At 36.4% G+C, this 17,367-nt stretch overlaps 1 protein-coding gene across 8 annotated transcripts in view; it reads left to right on the top strand.

Annotated features, from left to right (window-relative positions):
• Nucleotides 1-17,367, top strand: part of ARAP2 (ArfGAP with RhoGAP domain, ankyrin repeat and PH domain 2) — a 130,562-nt gene that overhangs the window by 33,540 nt on the left and 79,655 nt on the right. For all 8 annotated transcript variants that reach the window (XR_007158149.2, XM_048047690.2, XM_048047693.2 and 5 more), the window contains one exon: nt 174-355. Coding sequence is in view for 7 of the 8 variants with exons in the window: in XM_048047690.2 (XP_047903647.2) it covers nt 174-355 (182 nt within the window). In the remaining variant the exon portion in view is untranslated. The remainder of the gene's footprint in view (nt 1-173; nt 356-17,367) is intronic.

Genomic DNA, 17,367 nt, shown 5'->3' with positions numbered 1-17,367 from the left:
TTTTTTCCCTTCCCTCTCCACCTCTTCTTCAAGGTGAATGTTCTCTTTGTGCTGTAGCTGTACCAGCAATCAGCAAAGCATAGTAGGAAGAACAGAAAAACGAATGTGGTAGAGAATGGAGCTGCTACTTAACCTATAACCTATCTTTGTCTAATTTTTTTTTTCTTCTTTAGAAGAAAGGAATGACTGGGTTAATACAATACTCAATGCCTTGAAGTCTCAGTCTGATAATCACTCTCAGTCTCGAACTTCTGTTGCCCCTGAGAAAAGTGGATATCTTGAACTGAAAGGATACAAAGCCAAAATCTTTATTCTACTTCAGGGGAATACTGTGTGGATCTGCAAAAATGAGCAGGTAATTTTTTCATATGCTTTTTGTGAATGAATGCTTATAAAGATGATTTAACTAGTGTTAGAAATGGATGGCTTTTTGTGAATAGGTGCATTTCAATATAAATGCATATCTCTTTTTATGTAGTACTTTATTGCTGCGGTTCTCCGAAGGTTTCAAAAAGCAGAAGTATCATTATGTCTATTGTACAATGCAGAAAAACGGGTATGTAGTGAGGTGAAGTGAAAAGCCCTGAGTGTCACAACAGGTTAGGGGCAGGGCTGGGATTAATTCACTCTTAAAAGTGTGTGTCGTAAGTACTCTACTAATTCAGGAGGCTTATTCTGTGCACTGGTTTTACTGTCCTCCTATAATACAGTGCTCTAGAAACTGTGTTATGTAGAAGTACACTGTGGTGTATATAAGTGATACTTCAGCTAACTGTTCAAAACTGATGTTCTGTACATTTTTAAGAACCTATTGACCTGTTTCTGTTGTGCACTGTAATATTTTAAACAAATCCAATGTTTTTAAAAAAACAAAAACATGTAGGATGTAGCTGTGTCATTCCAGCTCCCAAATCTAGGTGTTGTTTTTTTTGTTGTTTTGGTTTGGACATGAATATATTCTGATGTAATGGTGGAACTCTCTAGGGCCCTGTAGATATAGGGGATAAGTGGGGATAATTGAATTCAATGAGTGGCTGTGCAAACTACTAGAACAAAAATCTTTTGCAGGATGTTGAGTGAAAGGTATTTCTGTGTGAGGAAATCAAGGACCCGCAGGTTGCTGTAACTTGGGGGGATGGGGGGTGTTTGGGGGAAATGTTACGTGCCTTGTTCTTGTGTTCTCTCTAATTTGCGTACAGGCAAACTTTTGTTTGAAATGTGAATGGCTTCTCAGTAACTTGTCATTTCGTTGTTGATCTCACTTCCTAACCTGTTTCTCTCTTCTATGTGAAATTATGTAGATACATCTGTGAGAGAGATCACATAATGTTCAGCATTAGATCTTGCTATTCTTCCCCAAGAGATTTCCAGTGGCAGGAAATTTGAGACTGAGAAAGATTTTTATTTTTTTATTTCTACTTATTGTTCTCCTGAGGAAATTTTATGTATCATGTGCATTCTTTGTGGCCAGTCAACAACCAACTGATTGAAAAATATGGTGCAATTTATGGATTTTTACTTTCCTCTAGCTATAAGAAAACTCTAAAATAATAATTTAGACAAAACATATTTTATCAAGTGTGCATGGGCTACATCTCATTGAATTTAAGCCTGCAACTTGTGTTTTGCTGAATGAACACCATGGAGAGGAAATGGCCTTCATAGCTGAACACAGTACTATTCAGCTATACCTAAATCCTGTCTTGATTATTGTAATGGGTAGGTGATCTACCAGTTACTTTATTTTAGTAAAGTCCAGAGCCAGAGGTCTTTAAGGAAGAAAAAACACAAAACAACTTTCCAGGTAATTTGTCACTGAGAATCCATGCAATTTCATCCGAGAGATTCCTCTGCAGATTATTGTTGTAATGAGCCGCTTCCATCTTCAGAATCAACGCTGCATTCAGCTTATGTCCCTGAATGCTTTTGGGTGCTCCATTATGGATGTTTTGATCTTGGCTGCTGGACAAACATGGTACTTCAGTAGAGGAATATAGACTTAGTGGAGGAGTTTCTCTTCCAGCATGGTAGGTCATTTGCAACTAGCAGTGTCCTCTGATTTTTTTTCTTCCTTCTTTCTTCTCTGCCTGCTTATAATGAGAGTATCTTTCATGTCTTAAATAGTCCCTTGATCTTTCTCTGTTGGCATAGGGCACTCCCAGATCTGCCTACTTTGCTTGATCCATTATTCTGTGTATGTTGATAGAAAACTGTTCTAGAGCCATTCACTATCAACGGGTTCTTGTTTGCTTTGTTGTTGCCTTTCAGGATGCAGATTATGACTAAGCTAAAACAATCTAATACTGTTTCCCTTATTTTTTTCTCTTATGTTTTTAATTATTATTTTTGTGTGTGCATGTGTGTTCAATCTATTGCTTGTGAGGCTGTATAGTAAGTTATATCAGCTGTGCCCTTTCAACATCATTGACTTAGGTTTGCTTTAGCTGATCATGAAAGCACAGCCTTTCTGCAAGATGTTTATTTTCTTCTGCTATATGGGTGCTCTGCAGAGATCACTGACTGCAGTGCAGCAGAAGGCAAAGTAAAATCAAGCCCTGAAACAGGATGAAGCTTACACATGCTGTCAGCCTGTCAGTTCCTTCTGCTTGAATGAAAATTATGAAAAATGGTGCAAAACCAGCTTATCTCCAAAGCTTGTTTACTTAAAACCAAAAATATCAACTGGTCCCAAGAGGTTTCTAGTTAGATCCTCCGTTTGAACAAATGTCTCTTTCTTTATGGGTCTTGTGCCTATTTGGAAATCAGGAGAAATAGCGTCTTCCTTTAAGCTTTCATAGAGTGTAATTCTTCTCTCAATGCCTGTTGTGTTTTGTTTTCAAGTTGAAAACTGAATTATTTTCACTGCTTCATTGAAGAAAAGCCCAGTAACTCAGAGCTAATCCAGCAGAGGGCAATAGCGTTCTAAAAATCATTTCTGGTCTCAAGTTTGTGCTTCAGCCGGTAATTACCAGGCAAATACGTCCAGGAAAGTCCTTGAATCCTGCTCATATTGGAATTCACATCCATACTAGAACTACACCCAAAGAGACTTAGAGGGGTTTATTATAACTGCAGTGCTAAAAGACACCTATTTAGACTTCTTACAATGTTGAAATGAAATCGGATCAAGCTGATTTATTGATTTCTATTAAGCTTGATAGAGGAGAGTCCACTGGTACTTTAAAAGATTTTTTTCTTCATTGTTAAAAGTGAAGAAGATCCTAAGCCAAATGCCAAATCCTAGCAGAACCAACATGAACTTTGTGAAGTTCAGATTGAGATCAGAACATCATGTCTCAGGCCCATTTCTAGTTAAAAAGTGATTGGTTTAGCCTGAGCTTCTGGCAGTGATATAGTGCTGGTAAGAAACCATCAATTTCTTTGACTCTCTACGTACTGTGAATTTCTTAAACTTCCTCTCTGGAGCAGAAGTGAAAAATAGATCGTACAGAATCAATTTGTTCAACCTGCAACTTGCTGAAATTCCCATTTCTATTTTAATATCATTTGTGCTTAAATAAAAACATGTCATCTGATCCTTCATGACAGCTCAAACATTGGCTTGAAATGGCAGGCAGCTGCGATGGTTCCAGTGATAATCTCCCCTCGGTGACCATCAGAAGGGCTGTGACGTGCCTTCCTGGTCTGTCAGAAAATACCCTCTTTGTTGGGGTGTATTCAAGTTTCACTGATAAAGCTAAAGTAAGGGAGGGTGTACATATCATGGTGTTTGCACGAGAATTTGGCTTTGATAAAGAGACCGACCTTGGGATCCTCTTTGTTACTGCCTTCGATGGTTCCAAAATAGATGCATTTTCTGGGTATTTGAGGAAACGTTGCCAAATATAAAGATGAGGAAATGGTATGTATGGCTGCTTGCCATGATTATTTACAACTTCTTCCCTCCATGCATGACTCCAAGTTAGAGCTTGAATAGTGATGAGTATTTAGTTATATATGTGAAATACTATCCATTTCTCATCAAAACCCTCTTGTTGCATTTTGGCTCAGTGCTCTTATTGATTTCAGAAGGTTTTTTGTTTTGTTGAAAATTGAAATGATTTGCTCTGTGACAGATGGGAATGTTTATGCATGCTGAACGAACCACTAAGATAGTGCCTAATAATTTTCATTTCCTCTCTAATGCTAATGGTGCATTTAAAGTAAAACTGGACAACATTAAACAATGTACTACAGGAAATGATATTAATCAGGCAGAAGATGGCAAAGGGTACTATAACAGGGGGAGCTGAAAATGAAGCCATAGGTGGAACAAGAAGTCAGAGTTGATGCTCAGGTTTGACGGTCTGAAGGAGGGGGGGTAAAGCAAAAGTGTATTTAGATTCTTCATTGTGTTACTGAGATAATTTGTGAATATTGAATGAGTCCAAGGTGATGGCAGCAGCAATATGAAAGAAGGGGAGTTGAATGTAAGTTGAGTAGAAAGCAAAATAATTGCTTAAAGACTCTGAGAGCTAATGAAGAGCCCTGAGCAGTAGCTTAAGTGTCAGCTGAGATTAGTGGATGCTACTTAAAACTGGGAAGCTGTTGTGATGTTAGTGTGTTACAGAAGCTACTGACTGTTTTGGAAAGGAAGCTAGAGGAAGAGGTAGGAGATTAAAAAGAAGAAACTAGAGGAGGGTGGGAAGACCTTTTAAATAGTTGATGGGCTGCGTGAGGGGAGAAGGAGAAGAGGAGAAGTGCCTGATGTGCACTGGGATGGGGCAGTGAGTGGAATGTTGAATTACTGGGACTGGAGAAAAAAAAAATCCATCCCTCCCCCCTGGAGAACAAACACCTGTAGTTTTGATTATTTTCTTGTGTGTGTGGTGGTAATCTGTTATTGGTAACGATAACTGGGAAGCTCTCTAAAGAAAGTTGCCTGCTTGATTGTTGATAGAATCTGTTTAAAAATGTTACAAACATATGAATGAACCTGGTACAGAATGCCTTAAATACATGGAGGTGATGGAAAAATATATAAACGTTTGCCCTCCTTTGTTCTTGTTTGATTTGTTCAGACTTCCCTCTTTACAGTTTTGTATAATTTTGAGGTAGCAAGATGTAAAAACGTATATATAAAAATCCAATGAAGTATATTGGAGGGGAGGAGATTAATGTGAACAAGTGTTTTAAGATCAAATATAAGAAGTGGAAGCAAATGATCCAACCTTTTTTTATATACAGTTGTTTGCATCAGGCTCTAGCAGGGATGATAGATTAAGATTATATTCCTAATTTTCCAGCAGTTTCTTGGCTTGCAGTTCACTCGTTTTCCACACTCAAAACCATGTCAAAAATCAATTGCTGTGCATAACATCAGAAACAACTAAACAGGAAATAACTTGAATTCTGTAAGAAAGCTTTTTTTTTTTTCTTGTGCAGTATGAAGTGAATGAATGATTACAGGAATTATGTAGGGTTTGTTGTTTTTCTGACTATTCCTACTTCAGATTTCAACTAATTGTACCCCTAATTCAAAAACAAAACAAATCCCTAAAAAATGAGTGTAAAATAATATGCTATTAATGTGATTGAATTGGAGAAAAACAATGTGACAGTGACCATCCCATTTATACAGGGAAAATCTACATTTTACATTCAAAAATAATTTTGTGGGGTGTTGTCATAGGTTGTTGAAGATATTAAAGAACATGGAGAAGAGCAGAATATTACTCAATGAAAATTTAAGAGTTAATGTTGAGCTCTTCTGTATGCAGCTTAATTAAACCTTGCCTATGTAAGTGTTTTTTGCCTTGTTTGTTTTTATGCTATTAAGATATCGCTGAGCTGTAAATACACCTAAAGCAATCGTGAAGTGTGGTAGAAAGCCTAATGCTTCCACAGTGATGAAAAGCTTCATAATTAATTTGATTTCGGGTGGAGGGTAGGGAAGGAGGAAGGGAAATGACAAAGTTATCTTCTCAGTAATGCTCAGTTGAGCTTTCTGGAAGACTAATAGGTAGGTATACACCTAGCTACCTTGATCATGTAAATACTTGCAGCGAAGAAAATTATGATTTAAGTGTTATGAAGAAAAAGGATTTCACAGTGTGGCATAGCACATACGTGAACAATTGAAGAAGGTTTTAGGTCGTCTTGTCGTAAGAAAACTATTAATGCAGACTTGGAAAACCTATTTTCCTCTGAGTACTGGAATTAACTGAGAGCATTATCCATCACTATAGAAGTTACTTGCATTTAAAAGCTACTAGCTCAGCTTCAAATTTCATGGTAAAATAATCTACTGGATCAAAAGCCCTTAATATTAAAAGCAGAATACTACTATGTGTGCTTTCATTTATAGTGGTAGACCAGGTTAGTACTTTTTAATAATTAATTTAAATCACACAAACCATTTGTTTGGTGAACCTGAAAGATTGCATAACCAGTGTGTGCACATACAAATATATATTTATACATATAGACATGGAGTGCTTTCTTTTTTCATGTGTGTAACAAGGTTTGAGATCAGTGAAATTGAAGAAAAAAAAAAAGGGAAAAGTATTTTTAGATGTCTCTCTTTTTCAATAGCTCAAGATCCTGTGGAATTAAATGCAGATAGAATGTTATTTTACACCTGGTTGATTCCTGTTTAATTGTAAACAGTCAGTCCTAATAGGAGACCTGCTGAAGAACTTCTTGATAGCTTTGGTTTGTTTTTACTTCTTCAAATGAAGGGCAATGCAAAATACAATTTTCCTGTCCATCTGTTACTTCAATGCAATTGCCATATCTGGGACAGGAGTAACTTTAAACATACTAGTGGTTAACGTGGATTACTGTTTTTCCTCAGCCTGTATCCTTTATTTTGGGTATTAAACTATTTAGTATAGCTGAAATATTAATAATTATGTAAAGTTACAAAGCTGACATAAAAATGAAGTGCGGAGTATTTCTGAGGCAGTATAGACAACACATCCTCACTGAAGCATTCATTCAACAAATGTAGAGGTAGGCACAAGCATACGTTATGGTAGCGTATGTGAGTCCATTACCGAATTAGGTAATATGCTATTGCAATTTTCAAACTACATAGCACATCTTTTGTTATGGACTTGCCATTTTTGAAGACCATTGCAATTCAATTAACTAAATTCAGTTTATGAATCTTCTCTGAGATTAACTTTTGTTGTTTTGCTATATAATCAAGGGCTAAGTTTTATAGATATTCTTCTATGAAAGTTAAACTATTTGTTTGCCCAATCTGCAGGGGGAAGCAATATTCTTAAAGGTTTGCCTAATCTGCGTTGAGTATGATCAGATGAACACTGACAGACACCTGATGATGATTAAAGTGTTCTCCTTGATAGCAATACGAAAGCAAATGGATTAGAATGCACCAGCAGGAGACCAGAGAGTATGCCTCTAATTCAGTAATGTGCCTTGTAACTGGCACTGTCATGTCCAGAACCCCAAGCTCTTAAAAGCAGGTGATCGATTGTAATGTGTTTAGCTTGCTGGAGCTGGACAGGCGTACAAAGCTCAGTATTCATGGAGAAAGCTGTTTTGACATTCGTGGATTTCTGTTTCTTCATGGTAACTTTTAAGACTGGGTGGTCTTACTCCAACCTCTGTTGGAATTCATCCAGAGTAAGGATCACTGGAGTTTAAGATGCCCATAGTTTTCAGTTCCTTCCCCTCTTTTTTTCCCTTTTTTCCCTTCCTACTCTTTCACTTCCTAACTTTTTTTTTTGTTACAACCAACCAGTGGACAGTTGTTCCAAAACTGCTGTCTTATGCACAATGTGTACTGAAAATGTGAACAATATTATTTCTGGCAGTGGAGAGAGAGAGCAGGCTGAAGTCACTGTTGGACTGCTAAAAAAAAAAAAAAAAAAAAAACACAAAACAAACAAAAAACTGAATGGAAACAAATCACGCTGTTATTCAGTTGTTTTTATAGAACAGGCTATCTACGTTTTTATCAGCTATGAACGGTGGATGGTTTAAAATAAGCAGTCTAAAGATGATCCTTAAAATACCGAGGAAATTTAATTTCCCTATATCTGGAGTGACATTTCCATCTTCTGGATGAAATAAGTTGTTGCTTGTTCTGGTTTCTTTGTGTTTTTTGGAGCAGCATGACATTGTTTCAGATAATAAAGTTATTTTCTTTACTTCACTATCATATATCTACAAACTATTCTAAACAGATGCACCATCCTTACAGTAAGAGGAAGGAGATTTATGGTTTACAGCATAGCAGGAATATGGGGAATACCCCAGTGTGCTTTTTCAGCAGTAATTTCTGTCCCCGGTTAATAAATCGCTAGGCCAACAAATTCGAACTTAATCAACTCAAACTGAATTATTGCCTCATGAAACACTTCAATGCCATTGTTATTAAATTAAATTCTTCCTCTCAAATATTTTGCATGCAAAATAGTATCTTGTTAGAGATGGCATGTTTTAAAGCTCAAACATTAGAATCAATAGATTATAGATATTTCTGGAAAATTAAAGTCAAAAGTGTTTTCCGTCTCAGCATGTGGGTCAGACTACCCCAGAGATCCACCAGAATTATTGATTGATATCTACTGCTATGAAAAACACTTTTGAAAAACATTTCATGCATTGAATTTTGACCTTTGTTACCTTCATTTGTGGCTGGAGGTTGCTGAAATAATTGGGAGTGAGGCGAACTGGGCAGTGTTCGAGAAGGAAAAAGACTGAATAACAGGGAAGATAGACATTAATGAATCAGAAAATAAGAGGTAGAAGTCTCACTTTTTTATTTAAGTGATGCCTAGTGATTATAAGTATGTTTTGACTATTTCAAATGACTTTGATTTGCCTTTTGGGGACTGTAATCTACCTTTATTTTGTACCTCTGCATGAAGATAAACAGTTTATTGACTTTGCCAATCCCTTTTGGGATTATATTATTATCCAATATTGGACAGTTTATTACAGCTTTCATTCATTTCTTTCTGTTTAAGGTGAGTTAGGCTGTCTTACAAAATACATATATTGCTGCCAGTGGGTACAACTCCATTTTGATTATGGCAGAATTGATGTCCGTCTGTCTCTTGCATTTTCAAATGTTTTCAAATTGTGCAGGTTTCCAAACTCTATGTCTAGGCAGAGAGGAGCCTATGTTTACTGCACCCTGTTTGTCCCCATTTATATGTCTATAGTCAGTAGACTGTAGCATGCAGCATTGTGTTACAGATACCTGAGTGAGGTTTGAAGAAGGGCTTGAAGCAGCGTGGCTGCATTAGTGTAATTAATGTGGCTTTGTGTAGTGCTTCCTGTTCCCCAGTCAGCCAGGCTGGCACTTGTTCGAGAGGCTCTGCAGGATGCTGTGTGATGATGAGAGGTGTGATGTTTTTTCCTGCCGAGGGCTGTAATTCTTTGCCATGGGGTCATAAAGAAGTTCAAAGGCAGATAAAATGACAGCAGTCAGCAACAGCAGCTCAGTTCCTGCAATCCAGTAATAATTGCAGCCCATTATTACAAGTGACTCTCACTTCTCTCCCCTGAAGGAACTGAGCAGCTGCCAGCTTACTGGGCTGCAGGAAAACTGATGAGCCAGGAGATGGGGGTCATAACGAAAGTTGAGAAACTGATCAAGGCAAAATTCATTAGACTTCTGAGTAGCCATAAGAGAAGAGAAGGGAACAGTGCTGGCTGGTCATCGCTGATGCCCGGGTGGGAGATGGATTCTGATTTCCAGGTTGGTTTGTTTCACCTTGCACTTCTTTTCTTAACAAGGAGAAGTGAGGGAGGTTCTAGCATCTTTTGGCTTACTTTGTTGACTACAGGGAAACCACAGAGCAGAGATACCTAACGTTTTTCTGGCTTATCTAGAAAGGGTTTATTTCACACTAAATAGATACATCAGCTGTCTCTCTGTGTTTTCTGTATGCTCTGTAATCATTCCTGTGTATTAGGAATTTACAGGTTTCTCGCTTCTTTTTACAGCTAAAAACATACGATACATGACTTGCTTAGTCTTTCCTCGTTGTTTACTGGCAATGTACAGCACATAAAACTTGGAAGTCTGATTTGAGGATGATCTTAGGTACTTGCACTTGCTTACAGTTAATGTATACAATCAGCAGTTAAAAGTGAAATGCCTCTTTTATTGGTGTTCTCACCAGGCAATGCTAATGTGGGAGTAAAAGGGTTATGTCCACACAAAGCTCAGACGCTCTGCTTCTTCATCCTTCTCTTACTCATGAGGTATGGCACATCAGAAATATGTTTCTTGATACATACTGGTGGAGCTGTACTGGAGTTGTACAGGGAGAAGAAAAATGGAACTGTAGCTACAAAACCAGAAGATGTTATTTCATTGCAGGTCTGCACGATTCTGTGGTGCTTGTGGTTCAGGTCTTCTAATTTTGCAGGTCTTTTGTCTGCAGACCTAGACTTCATTCTCCTACACTGCATGCAGATGTATTTTGAAATTAATCTTAAGAGGCCTGTGCAGATTTTGTTCAATCTGCTTGTCCTTGTAAATGGAAAAGATCCATTTTCAGTGTATTCAGGACAGTTTAAGGAAAGCTGTCGCTTGTAGGATCTCAGCACAGATATCTGGGGTGAATCTCCAAATTTGTGAATGTCAGTTGGAGCTTTGCCATTAATATTGGTCTTGCTAGTGTTTGATTTCAGTCCAGTGTTTTGTTTCATTCCTGAATTCTTGCTTGTCCTAGTTTCTTAAATGGCATGGTCATACTGGGAGAAATATACCTCCCTCTGACATCAGTGTGTTTGCAGATTGCAGCTGCCCATCCTTGCTAATACAAAAGGACACTTCTTTTGAAAGATTTTGTTCTCAAAAATCATTGGATGTTACAAGCCTCCTGACCTGTATGCACAACTGGTGCAAAATACTGCTGCTGTGTTTCTGAATATCCTGAAATGGAGCAATTTTATCATTCTAATTCTATTTCACTGCTTATAAGGTTCTCTTTTTACAGCGTTATCTTGATCAAGCCTTTACAATTTTGATATACTTTCTGTGTGAAGAGTCATACCTGCGTACCATTAGTTATGAGCCAGAACAGCTTCATAGCTGTGCTTTGCTGTGTACAAAGTGGGTTCAGTTTGCTGGTGTCTAGGTCAGGATGTTGCAGTTAGATCTGCCTGTGAATCACTGCAGAGGATTTCAGTTTTCTTTGTCTGTTTCCATGAACAAATTGCCACTGTAGGTGCTGCTCTCTGCTAATCTCTGATTAGCATCTTCCGTTATCTGAACATAGTAATTTTTGTATATATCAAAACATCTTTTTTGTTATGGCATGATTTTGAAAGATGTTTAATAGAACACTGAAGAAGTAAATTTGTAAACTTGCAAAATGTGAAAGAAGCTTCTATTTGCTACATTGCTCAGAGTATACTAATGGTTTTAGAATATCAGTTCAAGCAGCGATCAACCCCTGTTCCCCCACCCTGAGAATGTGCACTGAAACAGACTTAACATTGCTTTTGGCAAGTTTTGATTTTTCAGTCTCAAAATTCAAAAAACTCAAAAAAAAAAAAAACCAACCAACCAAACAAACAAAAAAAGGTTTTATTTATTCCTTGTGTAAGATGGATGGGAGTGAGCTACCTAAGAAGTGAAAGGAGTGTAGGAGACGAGTGGCATCATTACGCTACAAGGGAGCCACATAGCTGTAGGTTGTTCTGGATCCTGCAAGACCTTCCTGTATGGCTCATCTGCTGTCAAGGAGAAGCTCAGTGACACCCACAGAAGATAAATGTAGAAATGGTAAAAAGAGATAGTTTAAGATTATGTAATTTTTAGGGTTCTTTCTACCAACTAGCTCTCTGTAGTACAGAATATGAGGGTTATTGGAAAGGACTATATTGTCTCTTTTATAATTTTTAATTTGTCATAGTATGTACTGTAGTGTAAATTTGCTCTATGTTTGAGTGTACAGTTTGTATTTTTCTGATGGATGTTAGCTTTTGTTTCTCATTAACAGAAAATAATTTCATTGCAAGCTTAAACTTACATGACTTTTATATAACATGCTTCTAGCTGGTAATTTTTGAATTTTGTAAGACTAAGATTCTTAAAGACTTAGACTGTCATGTAAATCAAGATGCAGGCATTTTGGTTCAGTGAGACTATGAATTCCAGACCTGGTCCTGAAGTGTGAATGTAGTGCAGATGTTCTAGTGCTGGATCATTGTGTTATTTTCAAGTATAATTTAAAAAGAAAAAAAAAAACTTTAATTCTTTGGGGTTACTGTTTGAGTTGTGAGTCCCTTTGGTTAAATTGCATAGCTGTGATGGTTATCCTTCTTAACTTTAATAATCATTGGAAAGTCAAAAAAAAAAATCACTAGAAACATAGCTATGTGTTTTTATGTGAACTCATAATAAAATTTATTATTTAGGATGGATTTAGAAGGAGTTAAGTAAACTATCTGAGCATTTGAATTTGGCTATTTCAGTATTTAAATAGTAAAAATGATTTTACTTGTAAAGTGTATTGATTTGTGAAACTTTTTTCATATTTCTTTTTATAACTAGCAGTATTTTCTTTATGTGGAATCATTACAATCATGACAAAAAGCTTAGGCAAATAGAAGAATGAATAATTGTTAAATGTTAACTGTATGTGTCTCTGTTAGTGACTTTGTTTACAAAAAAATCAAATACTTCCCATACATTTATCATCTATTTTCATTTTTGTTTGTCTCATAAAGGCAGATTAGTATGTGTGGTTCAAGTCACATTGTTATTATCTATATAATAATATATAATTATATATATTATAAGATATACATGATATATTAATATATTTCTTTTGTTGAACTAAATATGGGAAAAACATCTTCCCAGGAGAGAAAACGCTGAAATGACTGGCTCTATTAGGAAGGATTGCTGCTGTAATGGCATCAGCCCTGTCTTGGTCTGGGCATGACAGAATGTATGGCAAAACGGTTGAAGGTTCAGTCCTTCCACTATTTTTAGAGTAAATTACATGAGTGAGAAGAATTCACAAGTTCTAGTTTTGTCCCCCAGGTTTCTGACTGTAGTCAGCAGTGGGAAGCTTCTGCTCTAAACTGGCTTCTAGAAAATGTCTGTATCTCAGTGGAGTCCAAAGCATGTTCTTCAACGTATATGTGCCTGTGTGCCCACATTCAAAATATATTTCTTCTGATAAATAGGTATTCATTTATATTTTTCACAAGAACAAAATTTAGCTATTTTGGTGCAGTTATCTCAAAAGTACTTGAACTTCAAACTTCATGCAAATCTGAACTTTGATGGATTTTAATGTATCTTTCTGCTAGGGTGAATATTTCTTAAACAGATGAGAATTTACACCAGCTGGCCAAAAGCTTTTGTGTGGGCTTATGCTTTCCTTAGCTTATTTTTTGTCTTAAACTGAAGATCATAATGTCACTTGTTAAAGTACAACTTTTCACTTCATGGCTGCGTGAGCAGCAGGTGTCTAAAATCTCCCTAGCTGGAAAAGGTATTGTTAGCTCAATCCAGAGCTCTCCATGTTTTATTAAAATGCTCCTAATAAGGCTTTTTTTGGTGTGTTGTCTTGCAATCTGCATCATCTCAAAGGGCCCTTCAGTTTCATAGGATCAGAAATCTAAGCTGCCAGTTTTATTAACATCAGAAGGGAAATGCAGTAGTGATCCAGTTATGATAAAAATGAGGTAAGTTTGGAATTGAGAGTATTTCAAAAACTATAGACTTAGTTTTTACTCTGTGAAAATGTCCTTCATAGTTGAAGTTTGGATGGCACTTTAGAAAGCATTGAAACTTTTTTTTGTTGTTTGCTTTTGTTTAATTGTCCTTCATAAATACCTTGAATTTAGCAAATTATTTGGAGATGAATCATTAGAGAAAATTAGAAAAGGTTTGGAAAAAATTTATTTATGAACTATAATACCACAGTTAAATTTTATTTTACAAAAACAGGAGTCAGCAATTTTTTTAAAAACAAACTTTTTATGTACAGCGGTGACCGTCATAGTGTTAAGTTTTCTGTTTGCTATCAGTAAATAAAAGCCTTGTGCTTGGTCAGCAATGCTTTTTTACTGTTCAGTGTCATACATGTTTATCTCCACAAGTAAACTTGGAGAAAAGGAACCCAATTGTTCAGTTACTTTCTTGGTTCATTAGGGGATTTTTGCCGTGGGTGGGAGTATCCTACTATTTTTCCTCTATTGTCCAGTCACTACTGTACAAAAAAAGTCTGAAGAGGGTCATCAATTTTTCACCCTTCCAAATTTTAAAATATCATAAAAGTGTTCAAAGTCTGTCCTTCCTCTAGGAGTTCAAACAGTTTGTTAGCTGTTTGTATGGGCTATGAATACGTAACAAGATCTTTGTGTGTGTAAAGCTTCACAACACAATTATAAAATATGAATTCAGAAAACCATAATGTATACGGTATTTTTAAAATATACAGATCTTTGTGGTCTCCAGAGAGCAGTCTTGATAAATCTTCCAAGAAGGTTTCCAGTTGTGAATCACTCTTAAAGAAGACTCCAGATGGCTGCTTAAAATTTTATTGGTAATAGAGATGTTTAAAAATGTCCTTCCCTTAGCAAAAGGTGTTCTGGGTGCTCAGTTCAGAAGTGTTTAAAACTGTGTGCGAGTTTAAGATGGTTTTGAGATGAGTTCTGCCTTCTAATAATAGGTCTCAATTGCTTTGTGTCAAAATATACAACTCTACTTAGAATTCAGTTGCTTACATTGATGCAACAGCTCATAGAAGTGGTTTCAGAAGTGATGAAAAGGTTACTGGTCCATCACTAAATTGCATACGTACCAGTTATTTGTAATGGCAGAGCATGGTTGCAGGATGTTTTTTTTCCTTCTCCTTCAGCATGTTTTTGCACAAGTGAGAAACTTCTGAATGTTTGCAATTACAACTTTTGCTTTCTTATTCGTTGTGATCATCTTGTCTTGTTTTTGAGAACTAAGAAATTGGGGCTTTTAACTTAGTATGTGTTTACTTGTATGTAGTTTACTTGTCTTTGAACGTTTCTTTGCTGATTGTATCATCTTGTCTTAATTCACTGTGACCACATGCTAAAGCCTTTCCTTCTGGGACTGAAGAGAAGAGGAGGGGAGAGAGCAAATTTAGTCTGCATCCTCTGCTCTGTCTTGCATTCTTGAAATCTTGTTAAGACTTGAGATCTCTGACAGCTGCTATTATGTTGAATGCTTTTGAAGTCAAGCATCTATCTAGAGTCAAGTGTTATTTGGGGTTAGGTAAGGAGACAGATGCTCCTATGATTATGTAAACCTAATTTTTAGGAAGATTTGGGCTAAAAACCTGTGAAAATTCAAACAAAATCCATGTTACAATAATATGACCATGATTACGTATTTGTGCACCCTCCCTAGAGGTGACAAAACTGGGCTTATTTCTAAAGCCTTACTTTCATCCAGTTGCATCTATATAATTTATTATTATGCAGTAGATATTATAACATGCTGTTTTCTTACAGGGGATTTCCACCTTATTTAGCGAATTGTTTACCTAATAGCTGCTTGATAATTTTAACTTCTTTTCATGGAGTAACCCATGCCTTTTTTATTGTACACTGTTGAAAAGTGTCTTAAAGAATGAATCTTTTGCCAGTAAATGTGAAATGATCAGTAATTGCTGTGCTTGGCTATTTGAAGAGCAATGATTAATTTATTTTTCATCAGTTCCTTGTAACTAATGGAACATGATTGTCTATTCCATGTGACCACACAGTTCTGAGAAACAAAGTAAATGATTCAAGTATCCATATATTTTACATTCTCTTTTTCTCTATCTTTTATGGGGGTTGGGAGGGAGGAGTTTCACGTCAGACTGTACCTGTTCAAAATATTGTATTCACAGGTTTCAGCTGAAGCTCCAGTTGCTCGGCAGTTCTGCAAATCAAACCCTGGAGCATAAAGTCAGGAACTAGTAAATGAAAAATGTACAGTGGAATGACTGTATGCTAAGGCTTTTGATTTGCACTGAGTAGAAATTGGCAAAGGTGAAGATAAGAGCTAACTCTCCAGGATAGTATTCAGTCACATTAATTATGTGATCCTCTTTTTTTTTTTTTGTATTTTTGTAGTCTGTACAGGAAGGGGGCTTTTATCTTCATGTGTCCTAGATCCATCCCATGCAGCATGCAAGGCATGTGCCTGATAGTGTATAAGCCAATGGTATTCGTAGTGAAAATTGTATTTATACTTGAAAACTCGCACATGTAGCTGCCAAAGTGAGGATTATGAATCACTTCTGTAGTAAGTGGATAAAGAGTTGTGTAACTTTTTTATTCAGGTTACATGTAAGGATGTAACTACTTCAGTGTGTTAGTCAGGAATTAATTTTTGAAAGATCTCTCAACTGTCCCCACGTCTTATATATTGGCTTGCGTCATAGAGCCACCTCAAAGTACGTATACTACATTTCTTTTTAATATAATGAAAATGGGGGATCGTGCTCCAGTAGCACATTCAGTACACTCCACTGCAAACAAGCCTACAGTGCTTGGCACTGATGAGCTAACCTGAAGTGCCCTTTCTCACTCTTACCTTTTGTTTTTTTTCTTGTTTGTTAGCCTCTAAAATTATGGTAGTCAGGTCATCTTGACAAAATGTTTTGCAATAATAGCCCAAATCATTTTCAGGTGGTTCTGTTATGGGACATAGGAGTTTTGCTTAGCTAAGTAAAGAACATAAAATTAATATCATAATAGATGAGCACAAATCTATGGAATTAATGTGCACAGACTGCTTCATTTCTAGCATCTCCTTGCTCATCAGGGCTTGAGTTGGCAAACTTCATGTTCTTTTAACATCATTTTCTTGTTTGTGTAATTATATACTGTATGCTTCACTGAGGTTTCATTTTGAGGCCTCATTAAGAAGACCATAAGAGTAAATCTGTATTTACTCATGGCAGTTTTGATTCCAACCTGTGATATTTAACTATCGCCTAAAATCTATATTAAAAGATTTTAAGCTGTGATAAGGGACATCAGGCTTTTCAAATCTTTAGAGGCTTATGACAGCTAACTGAGGAGGCTAAGCCTAAGTGTAGTTGAAAAGGAGAGGAAATCAATATAAACTGTGGAGAAGCATTAATATCATCAAAGCAGTTTCTGCACTACTAGTCACTGTTTCTCAGATTCTGATACTTATTTATATCTCAATTTTTTATTAACATGGAAACAAGTTTTTCCCACCTGATAGAGAAATTAGCCTTCCTTTTTAACTAGAAAGGCTGAACTCTGTACCTACAGTTAAGGGGAGTGTGGGTGGGAAGTTGATTGCTTTATCTGAAACGATTCTGGTTATTGGCTTTTAATCTCTCTGGAATAATTTGGCTGTTTGAAGGGAATCAAATGCCATGGGGCTAGAATGAAAGAAAAGTTTAAATCATGTTA

The sequence above is a fragment of the Anser cygnoides genome, chromosome 4 (assembly GCF_040182565.1).
Source record: "Anser cygnoides isolate HZ-2024a breed goose chromosome 4, Taihu_goose_T2T_genome, whole genome shotgun sequence".
NCBI lineage: Eukaryota > Metazoa > Chordata > Aves > Anseriformes > Anatidae > Anser > Anser cygnoides.
The sequence above is the reverse complement of the archived record's forward strand: the minus strand, read 5'-3'. Positions and strand labels throughout refer to the sequence as shown.